At 43.2% G+C, this 22,819-nt stretch overlaps 1 protein-coding gene across 1 annotated transcript; it reads left to right on the forward strand.

The window, feature by feature from the left end:
• The first annotated feature begins 648 nt into the window (after window positions 1-648).
• Window positions 649-5,481, forward strand: LOC129822673 (Fc receptor-like protein 3). Its single transcript, XM_055881032.1, has 8 exons — window positions 649-822; window positions 1,636-1,671; window positions 2,028-2,312; window positions 2,495-2,821; window positions 2,900-3,190; window positions 3,311-3,562; window positions 3,785-3,898; window positions 4,480-5,481. Exons 1-8 carry the CDS (start codon window positions 753-755, stop codon window positions 4,548-4,550), a joined length of 1,446 nt encoding a protein of 481 aa, XP_055737007.1. The 5' UTR covers window positions 649-752; the 3' UTR covers window positions 4,551-5,481.
• The last annotated feature ends 17,338 nt before the right edge of the window (window positions 5,482-22,819 follow it).

Genomic DNA, 22,819 nt, shown 5'->3' on the forward strand with positions numbered 1-22,819 from the left:
ACTACTAGGACACCTTTCAAAAACAATGGTAAAATGGCCCAATCGGACCTGCCCAATTCTCACATTAAACATGTTTAGTAGGCTAAATTAGACATTCTGTTAACATGTGACCCTAAAATAATCTGTTCTCGCAATTTGTGGTTTATGACGTTTCAGATTTATACTCCCCCCACCCACAAAGTAGTTTGGATGTAAAGAACTACTTTTTCAAAGTAACTAAGTCCGTTTAACTTTTTCCAGTGTGAAGTAATTTGTAGTTTGGTAAACTATTTTCCAACAACGCAAGGATGTGGTGGTCTGGAAGGGAGACAAAAGGGAAACATTAGGAACATTAAAAAAACAAAAAGAACTATTGCAGACATGAAAGGAGTGCCAGGTGAATAACTACAAATGAAGGAGAGCAAAACATGAAAGGGGCCAACTGAGGACATGGGTAGCACAGCACATGGCGCTACAGGGGCAGCACATGGCGCAGCACATGGCGCTACAGGGGCAGCACATGGCGCTACAGGGGCAGCACATGGCGCTACAGGGGCAGCACATGGCGCTACAGGGGCAGCACATGGCGCTACAGGGGCAGAATGGAGCCTCCCAAAGGCATCACCAATCAAAACTATACTAGTGTGTAGGAAGGATCATACTGTTTATAAAGGGAACTGAAAGGAAAGGTGATTAGTGAGTGGGAACAGGTGTGGAGGGAAGGGGAGTGGTCTGGTGTAACTGGAAGCAATTGGGAGTCCTGTTAGAGTGCCATGACCTTTCACATCACTTACACTGTCGAGCAGGATAGCATGGAGCACAGCTCACTCTGGGGAATTCTTTGTGAGTACTGTGTGCTTGCTTGTGTGTGTCCAGTAAATCTAAATCAATGTAACATCCATTGCAGTGTCAACAACTGTTTTTTGTTTTTAACGAAAGTGAGTTAAATGTAATATAGAGACCAATCCTTAACTCAGATGTAGGCTACATGACAGGCAGGCTCTTACAATGACTGTACTCTGTTTTTAGACAGAAACAGATGCTAGGGAGGATTAAATGATTGAATGATCAATATTGGCACAAGTACTTGTTTATAGGGGTCCTCTGGGATTGGTACATTTTAAATTAATGACATACAGGCTGTCCAATGATTCTTGAAGAAAAGGCTATGAGCTTCAACTGTTATACCCCATCAGGACCCATAATAGAATATTGTTTTACTCCATTGTTTGTAAACAAGGTAAATGTCAACAATCAATCAAATTTTTGCACAAAAAGTTTCTGATTTTTGCAATGTTACACGGATGGTAAAACAAGCTGCCCTTGAAGTATTCTTGATATGTTCGTCAAAAGAGAGATCAGGTTCCAGAGTAACGCCGAGGTCCGTCAGTTTGGTTTGAGACGACTGTACCACTATTAAGATTAACTGTCAGATCAAAGAGCAGATTATTTCTATCTCAGTCACTGCATCCACGGCTTTGTCTATGAATTTGAGGTGTTACATTTCTCCAGCTCCCATCCCTGAGCTGTTAATTCAAATGTTTTTGATGTTTTTCAATTCCCAGATTGCCCCTTTAATTGCTGCGGTTAGGTTGAAATGTTGGTGGTTATGTGATAGTGTGATGTGTTTTCTCTCTCTCTCTCTCTGTGTTTTAGTGCTGAGTGCTCTCACCTGCTATGGACAGAGCCAAGGTGAGTCCCATTCTTCTCTCCACCCCAGTAGACAAAATGAAGACGCACACCAGTAGCGTTTTCAATTTTCTTTTCTCTCTCTCATGACGACACAAAGACATTTGGTCACTAAAAATACATCTACGATACTACTGAATTTTATTTTTTTATCAGAATACAATCTGACCAGAACATGATCAATAAAACAATTAACTATAAATAACATTTAAGTGCATTTTATTTGTGAGCTCACATCATGTAGTTACTCAATGTGTTCAGTTAGTTTTTATGGTTTGATTAATTATAACTTGTTTGTGTGTTGTTGTAAAGTAAGACTATTTGTGTTACGTTGATGCTTATTTTCTCTGTTTGTCCAGAGCCACCCAGAGCTGTTTTAACTCTGCAGCCTAAACGGACACCGACGGGGATATACCAAGGAGAGACCGTCACTCTCCGATGTGACATACAGGAGGACGGAGTCACTGACTGGGAGTACCGATGGTACAGAAGTCTTTACGGCCTCGTTTACTCCTCTAGTCAGAACGAATGCAGTCTTAGTCCTGTTGAACCGTCTCATAATGGTGTCTACAGCTGTATGGGAGTACGGAGGAGTAACTCCCAGAAGTCCAGTATCAGTGAAGACGTCACACTAACCGTGTCATGTGAGTGTATATGTCTGCGTTGTTGAGAGAGAAGTGGTGAGGTAATATTAGATGTGGTGTTAGAACATGGCATCATAAGTGACTGTAATATGAATCTTTTATGACTATTCAAGTATAAAATATATATTTTTAAACTGTAACAACAGATCACTGTAGTACAAATGATCTCCCCTCCACTTCAGGGAGGGCTTCTCCTCACCTGACCATGTCTCCTTCATGGTGGGCGAATGCTGGCGACTCGGTAACGCTGAGCTGTGAGGTTGGAGATTCGTCTACAGGCTGGAGGTTCTCCTGGTACAAGGCTGTACCCTACAGGGAAGGGTTCCCCTCTTATCCAGACAAGGACTTCTTTCCAGAGCTGCTACCGGACAGTGATAGTGGGGCTGGAGGCGCCTACTCTCTCAGCCTGGTTGGTCTGAATCACAGAGAGAGATATGTGTGTAGAGCTGAGAGAGGAGACCCAGTCTATTACACAGACTTCAGTGAACTCAAGTTTCTCTGGGTAGAAGGTGAGTCACTCTCTCTCTGTGTCAGTCTGCACCCTGACCTCAGTCTAATCTCTCTCTCTGTATTTCTGTGTGTTTCAGGTCGGTCTCCTTCAGCCTCTCTGACTGTCAGTCCCAACAGAGTTCAGTTTTTTTACAATGAGTCTGTCTCGCTGGGCTGTGCGGTGCAGGGGGACTCTAATAGATGGAGAGTGAAGAGGTACTTACGATGGGAAGAACCCAAAGTATTAGAGTGTCCTACTGACTGGGGATCAGTGACAGGATCTACATGCATCTTCACAACTACAGATGTCTGGTCAGACACTGGAGTGTACTGGTGTGAGTCTGAGTCAGGAGAGTACAGTAATGCCGTCAACATCACAGTGACCCTTAGTAAGTCTAATCCTTATAATAATATGAATTATACCCCAGCATCCACAAATTATATGTTGATGAGTTGTTTCTTTAGTATGATAGACTGTAACTGTACTGTATGTGATTGGTGCTGTACAGAGGGTGTGGCCCTGGAAAGCCCTGCCCTTCCTGTGACTGAGGGAGATTCTGTGACTCTACGCTGCAGATATCAGGGGACCCCATCAAACCTCAGTGCTGAGTTTCATAAATGGATGGACAACGGCTACCTCACTAAGACTGAGCTAACAGGAGAGATGACCATCCCTGCAGCAACACAGTCAGATGAAGGATGGTACCGGTGTAAACAACTAGACCAGGGAGAATCACATGGGAGCTGGGTGTCTGTGAGAGGTGAGAAATAAATACACCTTTGGTGTTTGTATGTTATTTCTAAGGGGGGTGTGTGTGTGTGTCAGTTTGTATGACCAGTAGATCTCAATTCCTCTCCATCTTCCTCCTCTCCATCCATCTTCCTCCTCTCCATCCATCTTCCTCCTCTCCATCCATCCATCGCTCTCTCGCTCTCCTCCATCTCTCTCGCTCTCCTCCATCCATCTCTCTCTCGCTCTCTAGCTCCAGACCCAGTGTGGCCCATCTCTTTGCTCATTCTGCTGTGTAGTTTACTGGTGGTTTCTATCTTCCTGCTGGTGACCATTGCACTGGTGGTGAAATGCTGCAGAGCTCGAGGTAAGAACCCCCAAACAGTACACAGCGCACAGAGGTAACCCCTGTCCCCACAGCGCACAGAGGTAACCCCTGTCCCCACAGCGCACAGAGGTAACCCCTGTCCCCACAGCGCACAGAGGTAACCCCTGTCCCCACAGCGCACAGAGGTAACCCCTGTCCCCACAGCGCACAGAGGTAACCCCTGTCCCCACAGCGCACAGAGGTAACCCCTGTCCCCACAGCGCACAGAGGTAACCCCTGTCCCCACAGCGCACAGAGGTAACCCCTGTCCCCACAGCCACTCCATCTCAGGCTGCTTTAACTATTGTCTAAAACTTAACTACGCCACGTGTATTAGTTACTATGTTGAACAAATTATTGCTATTTGAGTCACTTATCCGGAACGACTTACAGGAGCCATTAGGGTTAAGTGCCTTGCTCAAGGGCACATCAACATATTTTTCATCTAGTTGGCTGATGGATTTGAACCAGCAACCTTTATGTTAAGGGCCCAATGCTCTTAACCTCTAGACTACTACTTCATATCTGTTATCTGGGTACTTACCATTCATTCCTCCTCATGGTTTTATTTCTGTGTTTAGCAGCTCGATCAAGAGACAAGAGAAATGACAGAAACGCCACTGACCAAGTCATCAGTATTGAATTAACATGAGAGATGGGGAGGGGGGGGGGCTGACCAAGTGATCTGTAATTAACATGAGACAAAGCTGCACTTCCATCTTCACCTACATGTGTTCAATATGCATGTTCAAGCTTTGAGTAAGACATTTTATTTAATTTTTTATAAATTAATGTGGACATGCAATATTGGATTTTCAATGACCGAGAGAGATATGAAATGAAGGGTAGACACAAAGTAGGGCTAGGTGCCAGCATTCGTACCCATGCAGCATGGGAATACGCTGTGATGGTAACCAAGAAGACTACTGTACTCCCTCACCCTTGTAGTTTTTCAACTTTTGTAATTTTTTTTAATCGTCTTCAATGGGCAAAAACTAATTAAAATGCATCTGGTAGAAGTATATTCAACCACATTATTTTACATTTATATTAAATGTGTTTTCATGAATTTGATGATATTATTATCTTGAAGCCGTTCAGTACACATGGGACATGATAGGAAAGTAAAAAGGAAGTTACTTCCACATTAGATTGTAATGTGCCACCCTCTGCCACACGTAAGACCTTTTCTATTATTTTTATTCATTTAATTTTTTTAAATTTAATTGATGGGTTTCTTTTAATAAATATCCAGGCTGTAGGTCTTTCCATGATACTGTAACACAACCCTACAAACTGTAAAATGTTGTAAAATCTATTTGTCATAAATATCAGTCTAAATGGATTGCCAACTTTTCTTGGTTTTAATGTACCTTTTTTGTTTTAGAGTGACAGGAGCTGTGGAATTTAATGCTGAATATAAATATTTTATTTGATGTGTTTGCCAATAAAAAAATATATATTTTCAGTCTTGACTTTGCTTGACTGTCACATGAGAGGAACTAGTATACTTTTATTAGGTACTGGTAAGATTGTAAAATCGTGTAGTGTGTTCAGTAGGCCGAAATGTTTTAGTCTGACTATTACACATTGGTGTGTGTGTGAATAAGGATTCATGTTGATATGTATTATTGATTATGTTACGATTCTTCCTTGTTCCACCGAGAGACTGACACGTTAAAGTCCTTCTTGGAATCTTTCTGTAACTATATAAGTCATGCAGTAGAGGTCAGTATTGCCTGATACTAAATCTAACTCCCATGAGACGCCTAAACTAACCAAAAGAGGGGTGTGTTAACAGTTTGGGGTCGCGTGGGTTATGGGGAGGGGGGTTGGTTACTACGCCAATAAATTACAATATCCATCTGGACCTTTGCCACCTAGGAGATTTGAGTGATTGGACCTTCTGAAATAGTACTTGAGTACCCCTGACCTAGCCCAATAATGGACTAGAGGAGCCTAATGTTACTCCATAGTCAGAGGACCTTACGTGTTTCAAGGTGAATTGGCTCTGGAAGCCAAAACAGCAAAATACTCAGTTGTGTAAAAATACTTCCAAAGTAGTTGTTTCGGGTATCTGTACTTTACTATTTTATATTTTTGACAACTTTTAGTTTTACTTCACTGCACTCCTAAAGAAAATAATGTACTTTTTACTCCATACATTTCCCCTGACACCCAAAAGTACTTGTTACATTTTGAATGCTTAGTAGGACAGGAACATTTTCTAATTCACACACTTACCAAGAGGTCATCCCTACTGCCTCTGACCTGGTGGACTCACTAAACACACATGCTTCATTTGTAAATTGTGTTGGAGTGTGCCCCTGGCTATCCGTAAGTAAAAATGGTGCCATTTGGTTAATGACAATTGAGTACTTTTTACAACACTGCAAATACTCCATCTAAATGTGAATTGATTGTCAATTGCAGTATGGTTCTAGTGGTATGGTTCTGGAAATATAAATCCCAGTACTTTCAAATCACATCAAAATAATTTCACCAAATTATACACTTACCATGCACTATTAACCCGTTTTCACACAGTTGCAAGCTGACAGTATTTTTTTTTTTTAGCGACCACACATTTGTGGTGTCCGTCTTCGGTTTACACACAGGTGTTCGGGGACGCAAATAGCTAATTAGCATAGGTACACCTCTGTTTTCTGTAAACGGGTGCTGTAACGTGGAAACATGGCCGTGTGGAAACCCTATAAAGGTGTGCAGTAATTTAACCTTTTTTGTTTTTAGACAATTTCTCCCTGATATTAAAGATACATTCCTTATGTTTCCAAAACTGTACGGCGTTTGTCGTAGCTGAATCAGATTTAGTTAGGTAACAAAGATAAATAAGATGTTTTATTTACATAATATGCTTATGTGAGATACTTGTCATTAGAAGGTCTCCCTTTGGACTATACTGTTGACAGTTGCAGTTATCCCTTCTCAGCTAGGGCTCAGTCACTTGGGCCCAGAGAGGGGAGAGGTCAGGCTTGTCTTCATATGTCAATGTATCTGTTAAACCATGTGGTGCTATGCAGAATATCAGAAGGGGAGGAGGACAGAATGGAACATTGTCTTATAGGAATGTGTCTAACTATTCCTAAACCATGGGAATGGATGGCGTGATTAATGGGGAACCAGTTAGTTGTCTCCAATGTCTGTATGCCAGTCACTCCCTCCTTTTCTCACTGGAGTATGGCAGTGTCTGGAACCATTGTATGTCCCCTCTGTTGCCCTTCTCTTGACCTAGTATATGACCTAGAGGCTCACTCCCCTCAGTGAGCTTGTCCAGGGGTGGGGCGTATTTGAGATGGGAGTATCTAAAGTTGACAATTGATATATGCCATTGGATGAGGTAATGTTTTGGTACTATGAAGTACCAAGAACGAGATTAGAACCTCGTTTTAGAGACCAAACTGAACGATAATTTATAGCTAATGCTATCTGGCTATGGGATTCTCCTCTCTCAAGTAAAAGGCCCTTTGTGAAGTTTCTAAGATCTGATGTTTGTCATGTGAGTTGAGAGGGGTGTATCTTGGCTATAAAAGATATTAGAATTATTTTGTAAGCGCACTCACAGAATTCATTTATAGACTCTGAATTGATCTGAGAGTCAAAGGGCTATGGTGAAGCTCATATAATAAAAGATGAAGTTTAAATATAACACTGACTTGTGTGTGGTTTGTAAACTCTCCTCATTTTGTAATACAGGAAATTACCACGACACGTTTTAACATTCAGAACGAGTCGGGGCTCTTAACTCCCCCGGCCAGAAGATATTAGACGCTTAAGGTAGTTGGCGACCATGAATGGATTACCCCTGGCCTAGAATTTATTATGACATCATTGTGGTTTCTATTGACACGGGTTTAATAATCGCCAAAAAGCAATGTTGGAAAAAACACGTGTAAACGTGTGGAGCGCTACAACATTTTTATCACGTTTGACAGGTGTGAATTTTTATTTTGTCTAACTTTATTGCGACAAATTAGGATTCAAAAATATGCTTTTTCAAATAAATTATGATTGCTGAATAATTTTGAAGGCACACATAGTTGCTTTGACATCAAGTGCCCTGAAGCTCCACTCCACACTTAATTCTAAGTGCCTACTGCCTGCTAAATCTATTTTTCAACAAACCAATATGTTTATTTGTAGGATCCTTGTCCTGACTTTCAAGAATGGCTGAATTGTTTCGACTTGTTTTTCTGATCAGCTGGATGCAAGTTTCATAATCCAATTTCAGTTCTACAAGAGGGCAAGTCTTCACCATGACACGGACCACGGGGATTTTCTATTTGAACTTTCTAAATGTCACTGGACAAGTTAATGGGAACAAAGCTACTGATATCAGTTTACCCAACAAATACATTAATCAATTCCAAACAATGACTAATGGACTGTTTCCTCTCATACAGGCCTAGTTCACAGATTTTGGCCTCGGATTCTGCCTTGTAGGCTGTTTCGTAGGTAAAGCTCCTTGCAGGCAGACTAGCTGTCAGCACTTTATAGGCTGATGCATATTATCCAGAGTGGGTGAGCTCTATTCCTGGCAAGCTGATCAGATTCAATAGTAGCCTCGGGCTGATAAATCTGGATTTTGCCTTGTAGGCTATTTCGTAGGTAAAGCTCCTTGCAGACAGCCTTGCAGACAAGGCAGCATCCTGATTCATCAGCCGCTAAGGCTGCTATTGAATCTGATTAGACTGCCAGGAATAGAGCACACCCACTCTTGATCACATACAAAATGCACTGACTGCTAATCTGCCTGCAAAGTGCTTTGTCTATGAAGAGCCTACAAGGCAGCATCCTCATTCATCAGCCTCTGAGGCTGCTATTGAATCTGATCAAGCTCTGAAATCGAATCTGATCACCCTGTCAGGAATGGAGCTCCCCTACACTTTAAATATTATCCATAAAACATGAAGTGTCCCTTACAGTTATACACATATCAGGTATGTAAGCTAACAACCAGCATAGACAGCTAGCTATCTAGCTAACAAGATTACCTATCTAACTAGCTTGCTCGCATCACAAGACTAAGTTATCTATGTTTGCTTGCATGCGATTGGCTGTGGTCTTGGGGTGGCACACAGCCTGGGAAACAGAGCTGCCTCTCAGGCATCATTCAGTGCTTAAATACCCCATGAGGGCTTAGCTCCCCCCACAAGCTCTTAGCTCAAGTTAAGGGACATTTAGCTTGCTAAAATTCTAACTTATAAACTAAAAATGAGCTCCAAACACAAATAAAAGCATGATGTTAGCATGAAATATACCATCCCTTAGTATAGCAATCAAATCAAGTTTAATTTATATAGACCTTCGTACATCAGCTAATATCTCGAAGTGCTGTACAGAAACCCAGCCTAAAACCCCAAACAGCAAGCAATGCAGGTGTAGAAGCACGGTGGCTAGGAAAAACTCCCTAGAAAGGCCAAAACCTAGGAAGAAACCTAGAGAGGAACCAGGCTATGAGGGGTGGCCAGTCCTCTTCTGGCTGTGCCGGATGGAGATTTTAACAGAACATGGCCAAGATGTTCAAAATGTTCATAAATGACAAGCATGGTCAAATAATAATCAGGAATAAATGTCAGTTGGCTTTTCATAGCCGATCATTAAGAGTTGAAAACAGCAGGTCTGGGACAGGTAGGGGTTCCATAACCGCAGGCAGAACAGTTGAAACTGGAATAGCAGCAAGGCCAGGTGGACTGGGGACAGCAAGGAGTCATCATGCCCGGTAGTCCTGACGTATGGTCCTAGGGCTCAGGTCCTCAGAGAGAAAGAAAGAGAGAAGGAGAGAATTAGAGAGAGCCAAGATTTTCAAAATGTTCATAAATGACAAGCATGGTCAAATAATAACAGGAAAAAATGTCAGTTGTCTTTTTCATAGCCGATCATTAAGAGTTGCTCGGCCCTCCTTTTACTGTATTCCACAATCATCTCCTTTTTCTTGATCACGTTGAGGGAGAGTTTGTTGTCCTTGCACCACACGGTCAGGTCTCTGAACTCCTCCCTATAGGCTCTCATCGTTGTCGGTGTTGTGTTGTTGTGTCATAAGCAAACTTAATGATGGTGTTGGAGTCGTGCCTGGCCGTGCAGTCATGAGTGAACAGGGAGTACAGGAGGGGACTGAGCATGGACCCCTGAGGGACCCCTGTGTTGAGGATCAGCGTGGCGGATGTGTTGTTACCTACCCTTACCACCTTGGGCGGCCTGTCAGGAAGTCCAGGATCCAGTTGCAGAGGGAGGTGTTTAGTCCCAGGGTCCTTAGCTTAGTGATGAGCTTTCAGGCACTATGGTGTTGAACGCTGAGCTGTAGTCAATGAATAGCATTCTCACATAAGTGTTCCTTTTGTCCAGGTGGGAAAGGGCAGTGTGGAGTGCAATAGAGATTGCATTATCTGTGGATCTGTTGGTTGGAGTGGGTCTAGGGTTTCTGGGATAATGGTGTTTATGTGAGCCATGACCAGCCTTTCAAAGCATTTCACGGCTACAGACGTGAGTGCTACGGGTCGGTAGTCATTTAGGCAGGTTACCTTAGTGTTCTTGGGCAAAGGAACTATGGTGTCTTTTTGAAACATGTTAGTATTACAGACTCAGACAGGGAGAGGTTGAACATGTCAGTGAAGACACTTGCCAGTTGGTCAGCGCATGCTCGGAGTACACGTCCTGGTAATCTGTCTGGCCCACCGTCCTTGTGAATGTTGACCTGTTTTAAAGGTCTTACTCACATTGGCTGCGGAGAGCGTGATCACACAGTTGTCTGGAACAGCTGATGCTCTCATGCATGTTTCAGTGTTACTTGCCTCGTTGCGAGCACAGAAGCTATTTAGCTCAACTGACAGGCTCATGTCACTGGGCAGTTCTTGGCTGTGCTTCCCTTTGTAGTCTGTAATAGTTTGCAAGCCCGGCCTCGACGAGCGTCGGTGCTGGTGTTGTACGATTCGATCTTAGTCCTGCATTAACGCTTTGCGTGTTTGATGGTTTGTCTGAGGGCATAGGGGGATTTCTTATAAACTTCCTCTCCTTGAAAGCAGCAGCTCTACCCTTTAGCTCAGTGTGAATGTTGCCTGTAATCCATGGCTTCTGGTTGGGGTATGTACGTACAGTCACTGTGGGACGACGTCCTCAATGCACTTATTGATAAAGCCAGTGACTGATGTGGTGTATTCCTCAATGCCATCGGAAGAATCCCGGAACATGTTCCAGTCTGTGATAGCAAAACAGTCCTGTAGTTTACCATCTGCTTCATCTGACCACTTTTTTATAGACCGAGTCACTGGTGCTTCCTGCTTTAATTGTTGCTTGTAAGCAGGAATCAGGAGGATAGAGTTATGGTCAGATTTGCCAAATGGTGGGCGAGGGAGAGCTTTGTACGCATCTCTGTGTGTGGAGTAAAGGTGGTCTAGATTTTTTTCTCCCTCTGGTTGGACATTTAACATGCTGATAGAGATTTAGTAAAACAGATTTAAGTTTCCCTGTATTAAAGTCCCCGGCCACAAGGAGCGCCGTAACTGGATGAGCGTGTTCCTGTTTGCTTATGGCGGAATACAGCTCATTGAGTGCGGTTTTAGTGCCAACCTCGGTCCTCGGTCTGTGGTGGTATGTAGACAGCTACTAAACATACAGATAAACTCTCTGGGTAGGTAGTGTGGTCTAAAGCTTATGATGAAATACTCTACCTCAGGCGAGCAAAACCTTGAGGCTTAGATATCGTGCACCAGCTATTGTTTACAAATATGCATAGGCCCCTGCCCCGTGTCTTACCAAAGGCTCCTGTTCTGTCCTGCTGATAGAGTGTATAACCCGCCAGCTGTGTGTTCTGAATGTCGTAGTTCAGTCACGACTCGTGAAACATAAGATATTACAGTTTTAACTTCTTTGGGCTGGGGGCAGTTTTTTGACGTCTGGATGAAAAACGTGCCCAAAGTAAACTGCCTGCTACTCAGGCCTACATGCTAGGATATGCACATTAGTAGATTTGGATAGAAAACACTCTGAAGTTTCTAAAACTGTTTGAATGATGCCTGTGAGTATAACAGAACTTATTTGGCAGGCGAAACCCCGAGGACAAACCATCCAGGATTTTTTTTTTTTTAGGTGACAGTGTTTTCAATGGGTTTTCTATGTGTATCTAGATTTATAAGGCTTGCAGTTCCTATCGCTTCCACTGGATGTCAACAGTCTTTAGAAATTGGTTGATGTTTTTCTTTAGAGAAGAAGTATGGCAGTTCAGAACGAGGATCCAGCTGAGTGCTCTCTAATGTTTTGATGCGCGCTCCAGGTCACACGCTTCACGTTGTTTTTATCTGGTATTGAACACCGTTTATCCTGTCTTAAATTTGATTGATTATTTATGTTAAAAAATACCTAAAGTTGAATTAGGAAAGTTGTTTCAAATGTTTGGACAGCATTTACATGTAGCTTGGATGTTTGAACCGGTGTTTTTCTGAATCAAACGTGCCAAATAAATGGACATTTTGGAGATATAACGACGGAATTAATCGAACAAAAGGACCATTTGTGATGTTTATGGGACATATTGGAGTGCCAACAGAAGAAGTTCTTCAAAGGTAAGGCATGAATTAAATCGTTATTTCTGACTTTTGTGTTGCGCCTTTTGGGTTGAAATCTGATTTCAATCGCATGGTTTGCTTTCACCGTAAAACCTTTTTGAAATCTGACACGGTGGCTAGATTAACGAGAAGTTAAGCTTTAATTTGGTGTGTTGCACTTGTGAATGTATGAAAGTTAAATATTTTAAATAATTTGGCGCTCTGCCATTTCACCGGATGTTGTCAAATCGATCCCGTTAACAGGATTTGAGCCCAAAGAAGTTTTAATGTCCCGTTGGTAGGATAAATGTGTTTTCAGTTCGTCCCATTTATTTTCCAGCGATTGAACGTTAGCTAGCAGAATGGAAGGCAAGGGCAGATTAGCCATTCATCACCTGATCCTCACAAGGCATCCTCATCTCTTTCCACGAAATCTCCGTTTCTTTTTTTTTTCTTTTTTTTGCTAATCACGGGGATCTGGGCCTGGTCGGGTGTCCGTAGTATATCCCTCGCATCCGACTCATTGAAGAAGAAGTCCTTGTCCAATTTGAGGTGAGTAATCCTAGTTCTGATGTCCAGAAGCTTTTATTGGTCATAAGAGACTGCAGCAGCAACATTATGTACAAAACAACATTACGAACAATGCAAAAAAAATAACAAAATAGCGTGGTTGGTTAAGAGCCGATAGAACGGCTTTGATGAAAACCTGCTCCAGATCACTCAGGACCTCAGACTGGTGCGAAGGTTCACCTTCCAACAGGACAACAACCCTAAGCACACAGTCAAGACAATGCAGGAGTCGCTTCAGGACAAGTATCTGAATGTCCTTAAGTGGCCCAGCCAGAGCCCGGACTTGAACCTGATCGAACATTTCTGGAGAGACATAGCTGTGCAGCGACGATCCATATCCAACATGACAGAGCTTGAGAGGATCTGCAGAGAAAAATGGGAGAAACACCCAAATACAGGTGTGCCAAGCTTGTAGCATCATAACCAAGAAAACTCGAGGCTGTAATCGCTGCCAAATGTGCTTCAACAAAGTACTGAGTAAAGGGTCTGAATAATTATGTAAATGTGATATTTCAGTTAAAAAAAAATCTAAATACCTGTTTTTGCTATGTAATTATGAGGTATTGAGATGTAATTATGGGGTATTGTGTGTAGATTGATGTGGGGAAAAAAACGATTTAATCAATTTTAGAGTAACGCTAACAATGTGGAGAAAGTCAAGGGATCTGAATAATTACCTAATGCACTGTATTGATGGACCGATATGGACGTCTGTAGCGCGGGCCAAAACTTATTTTCAGCATCTCCATTTGGCAAAAATAGTAGTTGTATAATTAAGAATAGTATTTTGAAAGATTCAATAGTTGGAATTGTAAGATTTGTTGTCCTGTTCCTTTCTCTGTGATTGTCATTCTAATGGAATCCAGAAAGAACCAAACCCTGTCCTCAAAGGTGCAAAGTTATGGGCAAAGACACGAAACATCCACATGAAATTAAATATTTTTCTTGATCAAATAATATGGAAAACAACTACTTTTTGTGTAGTATTCATTTACCATCCTTACAAATCACTTGATGTAAATGTACATTACTGTATTGTATATAGGCTGGTCATCTGGGTTTGACCTGTAAACTTTCCATCACCATTAAGAAAAACATTGCACATTACAGTCATTGAGTGCATTGAGGCATGAAGTGGTATGTGATGATGTGGCTCATTTGGTAGAACATGGCACTTGCAAAGCTAGGGTTGTGGGTTCGACTCCCACAGGGGACCAGTATGAAAAATTATCAAAATATATGCGTTCATTACCGTAAGTTGCTCTGGATAAGAGCATCTAGTGTACTGATAAGGAATGAATAGACCATTTCAGTTTTCATAGAAATAAGTTACATTTGCAAAGTATTTTACGAAACTGGAAAACATATATCAAGCAAGTATTTTTATATTCCTGTATTAGAGGACCTATATAGACGTCTGTAGCACTGGGCAATGCATTTTTTGCATCCCCCCCGGCAAAAGCAGCACCTCCACCCCAAAATACTTCCTGCCGCTATGGATATTAGATCCAATATGGCACAACTGTCTTCACCAGCGTAACGAACGAGACACCAAAATATTCTGGACATTACTCCACGAATACGTTTTTTCCTGAAATTGGGCAGTTGTTGCATCACAACAGCTGTTCCCCACTTGACTGTCATTCAGAAAATTCCTTCCTGGATCAGATGATGATGTGTGAAAATATATCACAGCTTAACCAATCAGTTGGCATCCGGCATTGAGGAAGTGTGTGTAGAAATCTTAAAGCGACCGCATGTATGTAAAGTGTGAATACGATTGGTGCAATATCCGCTGATGCGATCACACTTGGGTTTCCCTTCTGAACTGGCTAAACTTTATTAAACCGCACAACGCAGAAACATAAATTATGACTTAGCAATGGCTTTGGAAGAAAAATGGCTGCCCCGGGGGCAGTTGACTACTTTAAATGACCTTTTGTGCTTGAAGTCTGCTCTTATGGCCGCAAGTGATATTGACCCAAACTAACATTTCAACTAAACTTTGAATAAAACAAATGTTAACTGACCTATTGGCAGATTTGAGACCTAACTTGCTAGCTATTTCTATTTCTAATTCAACAGTACTAGGAGGTAGCTTTCTTCTCAGCTAAGCTACATTTGATGTTTTTGTCCACAGGGAAACATAACAGTTCATTACAATTTGTAACTTTATACAGCATATTCAACTTAACATTTCAATAAAGCAAATTTTAGCTGACTTACTTGTATATTTTGACACCTAGCTGGGTAGCTAGCTATATCTATTAATTAATTCAGCATGAGCAGCTGAGGTTGCTAAATGCTTAGCTAGCTAGCTTGCTCTGACCTTTTAGAAACCAATTGGATTTGTTCTGCCCTAAACCAATCAGATTATTTCTGCTCTTAGAACAAAGTTCTCTCTCCCCTCCCTCTCTCCCCATCTCTGCTCCTCTCCCTATCCTGTCCTCTCATTCCTCTCTCCTCTCCTCTCCTCTCCCCTCCCTTTCTCTTCTCCCTCTTTCCCCTCCCGATCTCTTCTCCCTCTCTCCCCTCCCGATCTCTTCTCCCTCTCCTCCTCTCCCTGCACCTGTCACAACTTTCACACACTCTCAGGAACTCCGTGTGGAAAATTTTCAGCTTGCACCCTGCCCTGCCTCTGACAGTCAACAACTGTGTGTGTGTGTGTGTGTGTGATTTCAGAGTGTGTCGACAGATTTACAGGAGTGTTACAAGAGCACAGGTCAGGAGTAGTGTGTGTGTGTGAGGACATGTTGAACTATTATTCTGGGGACCAGATGTACCCACAAGAATAGTAAACTAACAATACTATGACCAACTGGGGACATTTTGTTATTCAAATGCTATTTCTAGGGGGGTTAAGGTTAAAATTAGGGTTAGAATTAGGTTTAGGGTTAGGAGCTAGGGTTAGGGAAAATAGGATTTTGAATGGGACTGAATTGTGTCCAGTTTTAGTTATACAATACTGTGTGTGTGTCCGCTCAAACAATTATTATAAACAGACAGCTAAAAAGCAAAGCTGATCTTAAGTCTGTTTTTAACCTCGATGGGATCGGTGTCCCTATACCGGGACGGTTGAGCTAACGTGCGCTAATGTGATTAGCATGATGTTGTAAGTAACAGCACATTTTCCAGGACATTGACATATCTTACATGGGCAAAAAGCTTATATTCTTGTTAGTCTAACTGCACTGTCCAATTTACAGTAGCTATTACAGTGGACAAATATATTGCTGATCTGAGCTTAGCCATATCATTCTATGTTTAGTAATTCCCAGGCTGATGGGTTATAAATACTGACAGGTTATAAATACTGACAGGTTATAAATACTCTTCCTCAGACACTGTCTGGGACATTGTGATCGGCTGAGAGGCTAGTGTGTGTTTTTGTGTGTATCTGCTTTCAAAATTAGCGTGAAGCTGGCAGTCACGCTCTCACACATCAGTGAGATCACACCTCCAGGGTTTGCTTTGTGTGTGTGTGTGTGTTTGTTTGTGTGTGTTTGTGAGAGAGCGAGAGAGAGACCGTGCCATGACATCACAGTTCCAGTTGCACACATCAAATCAAATTGTATTGGTCACATACACATATTTAGCAGATGTTATTGCGGGTGTAGCGAAATGCTTGTGTTCCTAGATCCAACAGTGCAGTAGTATCTAACAATTCACAACAATACACACAAATCTAAAAGTAAAAGAATGGAATTATAAATATTAGGACGAGCAATGTCGGAGTGGCATCGACTAGAATACATTAAATTGACCAGTGTTCCATTACTGAAGTGACCATCGATTGCAAGGTAAAAATAGACCATGCGACTTCATGTATCTTGTTTAACCTTCTGTTTTGTCTCCTGCAGATGCCTGACAGCAGAACTCAAAACCGTCCACTTGTCGTTGCCAGAAACAAAACAAGTAGTCAAGACCGGCAGCATTAGACATCTTTAGTACAGGTCCTATGTCAAGCTAGATGTAACATGGTAAACATAAATTCCGGGACACTCCAATTAGTATGAAATGTTAAGTTCCATGCATTTAAAAGCAGTTGGAGGCCATGGAAGGAGTGTTGTATGGCATTGAAGCTCGTTTGGAGGTTTGTTAACACAGTGTCCAAAGAAGGGCCAGATGTATACAGAAAGGTGTCGTCTGCGTAGAGGGGGATCAGAGAATCATCAGCAGCAAGAGCGACATCATTGATATATACAGAGAAAAGAGTCGGCCCGAGAATTGAACCCTGTGGTACCCCCATAGAGACTGCCAGAGGTCCGGACAACAGGCCCTCCGATTTGACACATTGAACTCTATCTGAGAAGTAGTTGATGAACCAGGCGAGTGTCATTTGAGAAACCAAGGCTATTGAGTCTGCCGATAAGAATGCGGGGATTGACAGTGTCTTGGCCAGGTCGATGAAGACGGCTGCACAGTACTGTCTCTTATCAATGGAGGTTATGATATCGTTTAGGACCTTGAGCATGGCTGAGGTGCACCCATAACCAGCTCGGAATCCAGATTGCACAGTGGAGAAGGTATGGTGGGATTTTAAATGGTCGGTGATCTGTTTGTTAACTTGGCGTTCGAAGATTTTAGAAAGGCAGGGCAAGATGGATATAGTTCTATAACAGTTTGGGTCTAGAGTGTCTTCCCCTTTGAAGAGGGGGATGACCACGGCAGCTTTCCAATCTTTGGGATTCTCAAACGAAATGAAAGAGAGGTTGAACAGGCTAGTAATAAGGGTTGCAACAATTTCAGCAGATCATTTTAGAAAGAGGGTTGTCTAACCCAGCTGATTTGTAGGGATCCAGATTTTGAAGCTCTTTCAGAACATCCTGTGTGGATTTGGGTGAAGGAGAAGGGGGCTTGTACAAGTTGCTGCAGGGGGTGCAGAGCTGTTGGCCGGGGTAGGGGTAGCCAGTTGGAAAGCATGGCCGGCCGTAGAAAAATGCTTATTGAAATGATCGATTATCATAGATTTATCGGTGGTGACAGTGTTTCCTAGCATCAGTGCAGTGGGCAGCTGGGAGGAAGTGCCCTTATTCTCCATGGACTTTGCAGTGTCCCAAAACTTTTTGGAATTAGTGCAAATTTATGTTTGAAAAAGCTAGCCTTACCTTTCCTAACTGACTGTGTATATTGGTTCCTGACTTCCCTGAAAAGTTTCATATCGCGGGGGCTATTCGATGCTAATGCAGAATGCCACAGGATGTTTTTGCGCTGGTCAAGGGCAGTCAAGTCTGGAGTGAACCAAGGCGCGGTATCTGTTCTTAGTTCTACATTTTTTGAATGGGGCATGCTTATTTAAGATGGTGAGGAAAGCACTTTTAAAGAGCAACCAGGCATCCTCTACTGACAGGATGAGGTCAATATCCTTCCAGGATACCCAGGCCAGGTCGATTAGAAAGGCCTGCTCGCAGAAGTGTTTTAGGGAGCGTTTGACAGTGATGAGGGGTGGTCGTTTGACCGCGGACCCATTACGGACGCATGCAGTGATCGCTGAGATCCTGGTTGAAGACAGCAGAGGTGTATTTGGAGCGCAGGTTGGTTAGGATGATATCTATGAGGGTGCCCGTGTTTACGGATTTGGGGTTGTACCTGGTAGGTTCATTGATAATTTGTGTGAGATTGAGGGTATCTAGCTTAGATTGTAGTGCGATCGGGGTGTTAAGCATATCCCAGTTTAGGTCACCTAACAGTACGAACTCTGAAGATAGAAGGGGGCAATCAATTCACATGTGGTATCCAGGGCACAGCTGGGGTTTGAGGGGGGTCTATAACAAGCGACAGCGGTGAGAAACTTGTTTCTGGAAAGGTGGATTTTTAAAAGTAGAAGCTCGAATTGTTTGGGCACAGACCTGGATAGTATAACAGAACTCTGCAAGCTATCTCTGTAGTAGATTGCAACTCCGCCCCCTTTTGGCAGTTCTATCTTGTCGGAAAATGTTGTAGTTGGGGATGAAAATTTCAGGATTTTTGGTGGCCTTCCTAAACCAGGATTCAGACACGGCTAGGATATCAGGGTTAGCAGAGTGTGCTAAGGCTGTGAATAAAATTAACTTAGGGAGGAGGCTTCTAATGTTAACATGCATGAAACCAAGGCTTTTACGGTTACAGAAGTGAACAAATGAGAGCGCCTAGGGAATAGGAGTGTTGCTGGGGGCTGCAGGGCCTAGGTTAATCTCTACATCACTAGAGGAACAGAGGAGGAGTAGGATAAGGGTACGGCTAAAGACTATAAGAACTGGTCTTCTAGTGCGTTCGGAACAGAGAGTAAAAGGAGCAGATTTCTGGGCGTGGAAGAAAAGATTCAAGGCATAATGCACAGACAAGGTTATGGTAGGATGTGAGTACAGTGGAGGTAAACCTAGGTATTAAGTGACAATGAGAGAGGTTTTGTCTCTAGAGGCAACAGTTAAGCCAGTTGAGGTCACTGCATGTGTGGGGGTGGAACCAAAGGGCTGTCTAAGGAATATTGTTCAGGGCTGGGTGCTTTACAGTGAAATAAGGCAATAATCACTAACCAAAACAGCAATAGACAAGGCATATTGACATTAGGGAGTGGCATGTGTAGCCGAGTGATCATATGGTCCAATGAATAGCAATAGATGAGTCAGGGAGCCGATTCAGTAGTCGCTATTACGCTAGGCGAGCTGGAGACACGGCGATTCAGACAGCTAGCGGGCCGGGGCTAGCAGATGGGCCTCCAGCGACGTCGCAACGGAAGAGCCTGTTGAAACCACCTCGGACGGTTACGTCGGCAGACCAGTCATGATGGATTGGCGGGGCTCTGTGTCGGCAGTAAAGGGTCCAGGCCAATTGTCAAGAGGTATTGTAGCCCAGAATTGGCTGATGGACCTCTTCGGCTAGCCGGAAGCTGGGCCTAGCTCGAGGCTAGCTCCAAGCTAACTGGTGCTTGCTTCGGGACAGAGACGTTAGCCAGGAGTAGCCACTCAGATTGCAGCTAGCTAGCTGCGATGATCCGGTGTAAAGGTTCAGAGCTTGCGGTAGGATGTGGTAGAGATGTGGTAGAGACAAAGCAGTCCGATATGCTCTGGGTTGATATCGCACTGTGCAGACTGGCAGGAATTGACCGAGCTGAGGCTGGCTGATGTCCGAGTTAACGGTGAAGACCGCTAGCAGTGGCTAACTGACTACTAGCTAGTAGCTCAGGTTCTATAGTATAAAAATAGCAGATCCGTACCACATTGGGTGAGGCGGGTTGCAGGAGAGTATATTCAGTCCGTAGATGAAACGTGAGATTAAAAATATATACAAAAAAATGAGGGAAAACGATATTTACAAGGGACAAGACAAACACACTACGCTACGCCAACAGTGTTGTGAACCTGATATCTCTTTTGACGAAGATCAGACATTTCTGTCCAAAATTGATGCAGAAAAATTAATCCATGCTTTTGTTACTTCTGGGTTAGACTATTGCAATGCTCTACTTTTCGGCTACCCGGATAAAGCACTAAATAACTTCAGTTAGTGCTAAATACGGCTGCTAGAATCCTGACTAGAACCCCAAAAAATTATCATATTACTCCAGTGCTAGCCTCTCTACACTGGCTTCCTGTTAAGTCAAGGGCTGATTTCAAGGTTTTACTGATAACCTACAAAGCATTACATGGGCTTGCTCCTACCTATCTTTCCGATTTGGTCCTGCCGTACATACCTACACGTACGCTACGGTCACAAGACGCAGGCCTCCTAATTGTCCCTAGAATTTCTAAGCAAACAACTGGAGGCAGGGCTTTCTCCTATAGAGCTCCATTTTTATGGAATGGTCTGCCTACCCATGTGAGAGACGCAGACTCGGTCTCAACCTTTAAGTCTTTATTGAAGATCTCTTCAGTAGGTCCTATGATTGAGTGTAGGCTGGCCCAGGAGTGTGAAGGTGAACGGAAAGGCACTGGAGCAACGAACCGCCCTTGCTGTTTCTGCCTAGCCGGTTCCCCTCTCTCCACTCGGATTCTCTGCCTCAATCCCTATTACAGGGGCCGAGTTACTGGCTTACTGGTGCTCTTCCATGCCGTCCCTAGGAGGGGTGCGTCACTTGAGTCGGTTGAGTGACTGACGTGGTCTTCCTGTCTGTGTTGGGGCCCCCCCTTGGGTTGTGCCGTGGGGGAGATCTTCGTGGGCTATACTCGGCCTTGTCTCAGGATGGTAAGTTGGTGGTTGAAAATATCCCTCTAGTGGTGTGGGGGCTGTGCTTTGGGAAAGTGGGTGGGGTTATATCCTGCCTGTTTGGCCCTGTCTGGGGGTATCATCGGATGGGGCCACAGTGTCTCCTGACCCCTCCTGTCTCAGCCTCCAGTATTTATGCTGCAGTAGTTTACGTGTCGGGGGGCTAGGGTCAGTCTGTTATATCTGGAGTATTTCTCCTGTTTTATCCAGTGTCCTGTGTGAATTTAAGTATGCTCCCTCTAATTCTCTATTAGAGGGAGAAGACAGGTACCTCCTGTACCTCCAGGAGGTACAGAGTGGCAGACAGGCTTTTGGTCAAGGCAGGCAGAATGGTCAGGCAGGTGGGTACAAAGTCCAGAAACAGGCAAGGGTCAAAACCGGGAGGAGAAAAAGGAGAATGCAAAAAGGGGAACGGGAAAACCGCTGGTTGACTTGGAAACATACAAGACAAACTGGCACAGAGACAGGAAACACAGGGATAAATACACTGGGGAAAACAAGCGACACCTGGAGGGGGTGGAGACAATAACGAGGACAGGTGAAACAGATCAGGGTGTGACAAAATCAGTGACATGCAAATGTCCCTATCCAGAGTTAGGAGGCGTCTCTTCAGTCTGATCTCAAACTCAGGAAAATGGATCATGAAAGAAGAAACATTGATCAAATTAGAATTAGTTTTGGGAATACTATAATTTTTGTTTCAGGGATACACCTGTGATGGTTTTAAGACAGAGCCTTGTTTACAGAGAGCTGCTGACATCTCCCCAATGGGGAGAAAATAGATAAACATTTAATCAGTAGAGACAGACACTCTGAAGCGATGCAGAGTGGTGCCTCGGTAACCATCAAGATGGGATTGATTTCTCCGTCCATGTGATCAATCATTGTTTCAGGTGTGTCTGTTTGTGTGTGTGTGCAAGTATTTGATTGTGTGTCTGTGTGATTTTCCGTCTTTTCTGTCTCCTTCAGAAGGACTTACGCAAGGAATTAAACTTTAATGAGCTAGCCATCGTTCAGCTAATGTGTGTGTGTGTGTGTGTGTGTGTGTATGTGTGTGTGTGTGTGTGTGTGTGTGTGTGTGTGTGTGTGTGTGTGTGTGTGTGTGTGTGTGTGTGTGTGTGTGTGTGTGTGTGTGTGTGTGTGTGCAAGTATTTTATTGTGTGTCTGTGTGATTTTCCGTCTTTTCTGTCTCCTTCAGAAGGACTTACGCAAGGAATTAAAGTCTAATGAGCTAGCCATCGTTCTGCTAGTGTGTCTGTCTGTCTGTCTCTGTGTAGGCTTGTGTTGAGTTCTGTCAAATTGTCAGTAGGAGCAACCTTTGTCCAGTCTATGCTTCAGACCAACAGAGGGGATACCCACAGATACTACTGCTTTCTGAGTGTAGTGTTGCCTTGTCAACCATGATATTCAATCTACTGGACATACACAGGGTTTTCTCAGTAAAATCCCAATGCCCAAAAACATATTGGTGCCCCATTGTAGACCTGAAAGGACTCAGCAAGCATAATAAACAATTATCATTGTGTTGTAACTGCTCAACAAAGAACTTTAAAATCTTGAAAAGCATCAATTGATTGACAGTTATGTAACAGGAAATGGGCCAGAGAGG

The sequence above is a fragment of the Salvelinus fontinalis genome, chromosome 24 (genome assembly GCF_029448725.1).
Source record: "Salvelinus fontinalis isolate EN_2023a chromosome 24, ASM2944872v1, whole genome shotgun sequence".
NCBI classification, from domain to species: domain Eukaryota; kingdom Metazoa; phylum Chordata; class Actinopteri; order Salmoniformes; family Salmonidae; genus Salvelinus; species Salvelinus fontinalis.

Excerpts from the sequence above, each read along its gene's own strand:
- LOC129822673 (XM_055881032.1), top strand. The coding sequence starts at position 753 with ATGACCTTTCACATCACTTACACTGTCGAGCAGGATAGCATGGAGCAC. Across the intron at positions 1,672-2,027 it reads CTGCTATGGACAGAGCCAAG|AGCCACCCAGAGCTGTTTTA; the intron begins GTGAGTCCCATT and ends CTGTTTGTCCAG. Across the intron at positions 3,899-4,479 it reads GAAATGCTGCAGAGCTCGAG|CAGCTCGATCAAGAGACAAG; the intron begins GTAAGAACCCCC and ends TTCTGTGTTTAG.